At 36.2% G+C, this 7664-nt stretch overlaps 1 protein-coding gene and 1 pseudogene across 1 annotated transcript in view; both read left to right on the top strand.

The window, feature by feature from the left end:
• Positions 1-7664, top strand: part of LOC103581733 (speedy protein A-like) — a 28688-nt gene that overhangs the window by 10786 nt on the left and 10238 nt on the right. The window contains 1 exon segment of the mRNA XM_008563495.1: positions 511-682. Coding sequence (XP_008561717.1) covers positions 511-682 — 172 coding nt within the window.
• Positions 6056-7373, top strand: LOC103581732 (annotated as a pseudogene).

Raw genomic sequence — 7664 nt, 5'->3', positions numbered from 1 at the left:
CAAAAAGAAAAAAAAAAAAAAAAAAAAAGAAAGCTGATTTCCATATGTGTATAAGGAAACTACCTGATTCTAGAAAGAAAGGATTAGGGGAATAGTGCCTAACACTGACATAGGGCTAGAAATAGTGCCTGTTTCCACTAGCCAGACTAAAAAGTACTCATAATTCGTGGAGTATTGAAAACAGTCTTCAGGAAGGTCTTGCCTCAGTAGCGGGGAATAATTAGTCCCAGACTGATCATTGCTCCAGATCCACCAACCAGTACCTGAAAGAATTCGACTGTTTCCAAGTTATTTAACTACATCCCAGAACAAAGCTCAAGATTTATAGGAATACAAAATATCGAGAACTCCTCAAGGTAAAATTCACTCTATATCTATTTTTGATCTGCATTTCTTTAATTGTGAGAAAGTTGAACATCTTTTATTTGTTTATAAGTCATTTGTATTTCTTTGGGAACTGTTCCTATCCTTTACCCATTTCTTTTTTGGGTTGTTGGTCTTCTTTGTTAGGTACCTCGCTAATACAGTTGAAGAAGAAGACGAAGAATCCAAGCATGAAATTTTTCCCTGGGCTTTAGGGAAAAACTGGAGAAAACTTTTCCCTAATTTCTTAAAGTTAAGGGACCAGCTCTGGTATAGGATTGACTGTAGGGCTATTGTAAGCAGGCAATGCTGTGAGGAGGTAAGGATTTAAAATTGTCTTCTGTTTATCTAATATCCTTATTTTTCAGTGTGCTTCTAATGTTTCCTTTTTGGTTGTTGTTGCTGTTCTTATTGTTGTTTTTGGCATATGTGAGGGTAGACTGTTAACCTTGTTCAGTAAATTGCCATGAATACAACTTGTGTATTACAATGTTGCTGTTTTAATTTTTACCACAATAACTAAAATTGTCATATCTGTTTTTCAGAGCAGCCTACTTCTGTAGTAAGTATTTTTATTTTAGTGTGTTTCTCCTGTCTAAAAGATCACCAGTATGTTGGGCATGGGTTGTATGAACATACTAAAATATCTTATTGAGGATAGTAATAACACTGGAGTTGAATAATAATTTCCACGAAATGAAGTATGTGAAATTTCAAGTTCCCAAGATTGAAATACCAACCACATGGTTTATAAATTAAATAAATTAAAAGATATTTGAAAACCGTACCTCTTTTCACATAGAATACATTCAGCAATTTTCCTCGATGATAGATTCTATTAAGATAAACCAGCAAGACATTAAAAATTTAAAAATCAGTTCTCGTATCCAATGTTTTAATTTTTGGTAAGGTTACTATTTCAAGCTCAAGAAAAATTCTAGAGTAGAAAGTCAAACAGAAAGCATTGATCCCAGTATGCTCTAATACTAGTTCAGAAAAGTCTGATAAAAGTGGGCTAGAAAATGCTGTAATTAAATGAAATCATAAACAATTAAATGACTATAGGCCAGAAGAGCCAATTAATGGATTAGTGTCAAACCTGAGGGAAGACTTTAGTGGTGTGTCACAGAATTCTGCTGAGAACTAACCTTGTTAATTATATTTATTAATGAGATGAAGACACAGCAAATATGCATATTTGTGGGTTAAATTAAATTAGGAGAATTGTTAACTGTTGGGGGAAATGCAAGGACTCAGAAATAACTTAGAAGACTGTAGAGCAGGCCAAATCTTAGCAAGATTAAATTAAACAGAAAAAGTTGATAAGTTGGTTGTATAAGGCCCTCTCAAATTAATGAGTCCTCATTAAAGCATTTAAACTGGACTCATTCCAATTACAGGGCATCGAAAGAGTCCTGAATTGTTACTATTTATTTTTTTGTCACTACTTCCCCAGGTCAGGAGTGGATAATTTACATGCCTGTTGCTTTCCTTGGACATGATAGGGGGCTGTATTTGAACACTCTCATTTTTTCAAAGTAAATGCTTCAGAACCTGTGGAATACTCAGCTAAGAGCATAAGATGCCAGAAACAGGAGGCAAGGACAGGCAGTGGCTTACCTCACGGCAGACCCGCCCATGCAATCTCAAGATACACAGACTAACATTTTAACTGCAATAACGTTAATGTGCACTGTTGGAGCTGGAATTAGCTCAGCTGCTGGACCCAAACTATAAAAGAGCCTAAGAATGATGTGGTTTAATAGCTTATATGTAAATGACTAAAACGTTCTAGACAGCTGTAAACTCAGTTGTGTAAGGAGATTTACAGAAAGTTTAGACTTCGACTGAAGAAAAGAGGGAGTAATCATAAGATTATACCTAAAATACTGTATTTGGTTCTGCACACCACACTTTTAAAAGACAACTGTATATCCAAAGGACAACAACTAGAATAGAGGAGAGTCTCAGAAGAAAAATTTCATATGTGAAATAAGAAAAAGTATAAGAGTTTTTTAGTATAAAGAAAAGATTCAGAAAGCTGGCAAGCTGTTTTCAAATATTTAAAGGACCACAGTGGGGCAGGAAATACATTTGATTTGTCTTTTTGACTACATATAAAGCAGAGAACTTAGATCTGTGGATGGAAAACTAAAAGAGCAAATAGTAGCTCAGTATGAAGAATATTATTGTAACAGTTATCTGAAAATGAGATAGACTCTTGCAGAGATTCCTACCACTGATGTTTTTTTTTTTTACCACTGATGTTTTTTTAAAAACAAGCAGCTGGTTGTTACAAAGGAGATTCATGCTTTAGGTTAGCAATAAAACTAAGGTTCCTTTTCAGTCTAAATTTTGAGAGTTCAAAGTTCTATGTTTTACATTTTTACTGCCTAAGCTCCTACAAATGAAAAAAAAAAAAAAAAAGCTCTTGCTGAGCAAGCTAGGTTGTTCCTTAACATTTGTTAGAATTCATTCATTAAGTACACATTGATTTGATGAGTACTTACTAAAAAACTATTAGACACTGTTATTTGTTTTAATTTAAAATAGGATTGCAAAAATAGCAACATTAACATCTGGGTCTTAGGAATATAGATGTTATTTTTTATATTATTCCTATGCTTTATTATTCTTTTAAAATTTCTCAACATTTTTAAAAGATTAATGTAACTTAAGTTTTACATCTTCAGAAAGTTCACCTTAAATGATTAATAATCTCTTTATCCACTATCACAATACCTTGTTTGTTTCTTTCTATAGCACTGAACAAAATTTGTAATTATTCATTTGCTTGTCTATTATCTGTTTTAACTATAAAATGTAAATTTAATGAAGTCAAACTATTAGTACACTTCTAATATGTCCCATCTCTGTCCTCACATGCCATTGACCACAATTATGCATTCTCTTTAGAGGAAACAGAAGCAATTTTAAAAGAATGTTAAACATTCTTCCACCATATGTACTATCCTACCTGCATGTGCACCCACATATTCTGCCCTCCGTTTGTTACTATGAAAGAACTATCTTTGCTCCTGTCCAAGGCCATTCCCTCTATTGTGCACTAGATCTCATCTTTTCTTGCCTTCTCAGGGACATCACTCCAGTAATTGTCTCCTTTTTCCTCATTTTACAGTTTCTATTTTTTTGGATCACTGACATTAGAATACAAAATTGTTTTAAAATCTCCATCAATTAAAAACAAACCTACCAAAAAAAAAAAAAAAAAAAAAAACAACAACTTCCAGCTATAACTACATTTCTCTCTGCTGCCTCCATCGTAATGAAACTCCTTAAAGAGTTGTCTTGTACTCTGTCTCTACCTCCTTTCTTATCATTGTCTTTGAACCTATTAAAGTCTTTTCCCCATCGTTCCAAAGAGTCTTGTCAAGGCACCAAATATGTCTATATTGCCAAACCCAAAAGTTAGTTCTTGGTCCTCAACTTAGCAACAGCAATTGACACAGTCCTTCATTTCTTTCTGAAATACTCTTTTCACTTGATTTTGAAGACACCAGAATTTTTTCAGTCACTTTTGCGAGTTCCTTTTTACCTAGCCAACCTCATTAGAGTGTGCCACAGCTCAGTCCTAGGGCCTCTTCTCTTCTGTATTGAAATTAACTTACTAGGTGATCTTGTTCACTCTCAAGGCCTTAACACTGACATCTAATACATATCTCCCAATTAAAGGTCTTTACGTCAAATTGTTCATATTTCATTCTGAAATTCACTCCTCACACTAAACATGCCTAAAATTGAACTACTCCTTCTCCCACACAGACCTCCAAACCTCCTCCTCCTGCGGTCCTCCACATACTAATAAATAGCAACAACATCCTTTAAGTTGCTCTCACCAAAAAACTGTTACCCTTGACTCTTCTTTTTCTCACATCCATACCTTGAAAAACTATCCATCATCCTACCATTTCTGACCACCTCCACCCCTCACACCATACTTTGTCATCTCTTATCTTTTTTTTTTTTTTTTTTTTTTTTTTTTTTTTTTTTTTTTTTTTTTTTGTGACCAGTAAGGGGATCGCAACCCTTGGCTTGGTGTTGCTCACACTGCACTCAGCCAGTGAGCGCACCGACCATCCCTATATAGGATCCAAACCCGCAGCCGTGGCGCTCCCCGTGCCGCACTATCCTGAGTGAGCCATGGAGCTGGCCCTCTCATCTCTTATCTTGATTACTGTAATATCCTTCCAAATATTCTCTCTTATCATCTTTCTCCTGTGTCGTCTATTCTTCAAACAGCAGCCAGAGTAAATCTTTTAAAAAGTAAGTCGAAACATGACTTCTCTACTCAAAAGCCTCCAGTGGCTTTCCATTCTCTCAGAGTAGAAGGCAAAGTCCTTGTTGTGGCTCTACATGGGCTATCAACTCTCCTCTCCTATCTCTTTGACCTCATCTCCTATCCTTGCTCACTTCACTCCAGCTATACTGGCCTTCTTACGGTTCTTCAAACATGCCAGGCACACTCCCACTTCAGGGTCTTTGCACTTACCATTTCCATTACCTGGGATACCTTTACCCCAGATATCAGTATGCTTGACTTCCTCACTACATTCAGGATTCTGCTTAAATGTAACCTCAGAGAGACCTTTCTTTACCATCCTGTATAAAGTATTATCTCCCTCAATGGATCAGAATTGAATTGTCCAGTAATAACTCTCACAATTATGTTCAATTGGATTTTGACAAGGATGCCAAGAAAATTCAATGGGGAAATAATAGATATTTCAACAAATGGAGCTGGGACAACTGGATATCTACAAGCAGGACAATAAGTTGGACCCCCTACTTTATACTATATATAAAAGTTAACTCAAAATGGATTATCTAAATGTAAGAGTAAAAACTGTAAAACTTTTAGGAGAAAGCAAAGGAGTAAGTCTTCATGACCATGAATTAGGTTTCTTAGACATGATACCAAAAGTACAAGCAACATAAAATATAAAGTGGACATCATCAAACTTCAAAGTTCTGTCTTAAAAGAATACCAAGTGAAGAGACAACCCACAGAATGGGAGAAAATTTTTGCAAATCACCTAATTGATAAGGGATTTGTATCTAGAATATATAAAGAGCTCTTACATTTCAATAATAAAAAGACACCCTGATTAAACAATGGACAAATTCTCTGAATAGACATTTCTCCAGAGAAACTGTACAAATGGCCAGCAGGCACATGAAAAGATGTTTAATATCATTGGCCATCAGGGAAATACAAGTTAAAACCACAAGGAGATACTACTTCACAGGCTTTATGATTGCCATAAACAAAAAGACAATAACAAGTGTTGGCAAGGATGTGGAGATTCATACATTTCTGGTGGAAAGGTAAAATGGTGTAGTTGCTTTGGATAACCATCTGGCAGTTCCTAAAAAGGTTAAACAGAGTTACCATAATTCCACTCCTTGCTATATACCCAAAAGAAATGAAAACTATGTCCACACAAAAACTTGTATATGAATGTTCATAGCAGCATTATTCATAACAGCCAAAAGTGGAAACTACACAAATGACCATCACTGTTGAATGGATAAACAAATCATGGTATATCCATACAATGAAACATTACTTAGCAATTAAATGATGACGTACTGACACAAGCTACGACATTGATGAACCTTCAAACATGCTGAGCGAGAAAATTCCTTATCTTGGGAAGATAAGGAATATGGTACTTAGACATATGAATTTAAGGTGAGAACTGGATAATTAAATGAATGATGGACAGTTAAGGTAGATGAGTTACCATATATAAGTGATGTTTAAAGCTTAACAGAGTAGATAAGAGATTTAAGGCGAAAGTAATGTCAGTATTGTTTGAGGATTGCAGTACATTGAGCTCCATAGAGACAACGCAGGGCAAGTGAGAGCCAGATGGGCCCTGGGCGACTCTATGCCTTCCTGAGGGAAAATAACTAAACATGGTCAAAGGAGATCCTAAGAAGCCGAGAGGCAAAATGTCATCGTATGCATTCTTTGTGCAAACTTGTCAGGAGGAGCACAAGAAGAAGCACCCAGATGCTTCACTCAACTTTTCAGAGTTTTCTAAGAAGTGCTCAGAGAGGTGGAAGACCATGTCTGCTAAAGAGAAAGGAAAATTTGAAGACATGGCAAAGGCGGAGAGATGTCTTATGAAAGAGAAATGAAAACCTATATCCCTCCTAAAAGAGAAACAAAAAAGTTCAAGGATCCCAGTGCACCCAACTGGCCTCCTTAGGTCTTTTCCTGGTTCTGTTCTGAGTATTTTCCAAAAGTCAAAGAAGATCCCTGCCTATCCATTGGCAATGTTACGAAGAAACTGGGAGAGATGTGGAACAACACTGCTGCAGATGATAAGCAGCCTTATGAAAAGAGGGCTGCTAAGCTGAAGGAAAACTATGAAAAGGACATTGCTGCAAAGGAAAGCCTGATGCAGCAAACAAGGGAGTTGTCAAGGCTGAAGAAAGCAAGAAAAAGAAGAGGAGGAGGAAGATAAGGAGGATGAAGTGGATGAGGAGGAAGAGGAAGGTGATGATGGTGAATAAGTTGGTTCTAGAGCAGTTTTTTTTTCTTGTGTATAAAGCATTTAACCCCCCTGAACACAACTCACTCCTTTTAAAGAAAAAAACTGAAATGTAAGGCTGTGTAAGATTTGTTTTTAAAGTGTACACTGTCTTTTTTTTGCACAGTTAACACACTACTGAATGTGTCTTTAGATAGCCCTGTCCTGGTGTTATTTTCAATAGCCACTAACCTTGCCTGGTACAGGATGGGGGTTGTAACTTGGCATGGAAATTTAAAGCAGGTTCCCGTTAGTGCACGGCACAAATTAGTTATAAATGGGGATGGTAGTTTTTTTCATCTTCAGTTGTCTCTGATGGAGCTTATACAAAATAACTCTTGTTCTTTTAACTGAATGCTATTCTGCAATTGTGAAAAAAAGTTGCAGCTGTTTGTTGACATTCTGAATGCTTCTAATTAAATATAATTTTTTAATTAAAAAAAAAAAAAATATATATATATATATTGTTTGGGGACTTGCCAGGCACTGTTCTAAGTACTGCACATGTATGAACTCTTACAATTCTTTTAATTTATTTTTTTAATTTAAACGTATCGATTGTAGATATTTATGGGGTACAGAGTTATATTTCTTTTTTTTTGTCTTTTGTCTTTTTCCGTGTCCGGCAACGGATCGCAACCCTCAGTGTCGCCCCCGTACCGGACCGGGGACCGGAAATGGGATCGCAACCCTCGGTGTTGCCCCCGTGCCTCGCTCAGCCAGTGAGCGGGAACCGGTCCA

The sequence above is a fragment of the Galeopterus variegatus genome, unplaced genomic scaffold (assembly GCF_000696425.1).
Source record: "Galeopterus variegatus unplaced genomic scaffold, G_variegatus-3.0.2 Scaffold13794, whole genome shotgun sequence".
Taxonomy (NCBI): domain Eukaryota; kingdom Metazoa; phylum Chordata; class Mammalia; order Dermoptera; family Cynocephalidae; genus Galeopterus; species Galeopterus variegatus.
This window is presented reverse-complemented; position numbering and strand designations above follow the sequence as displayed.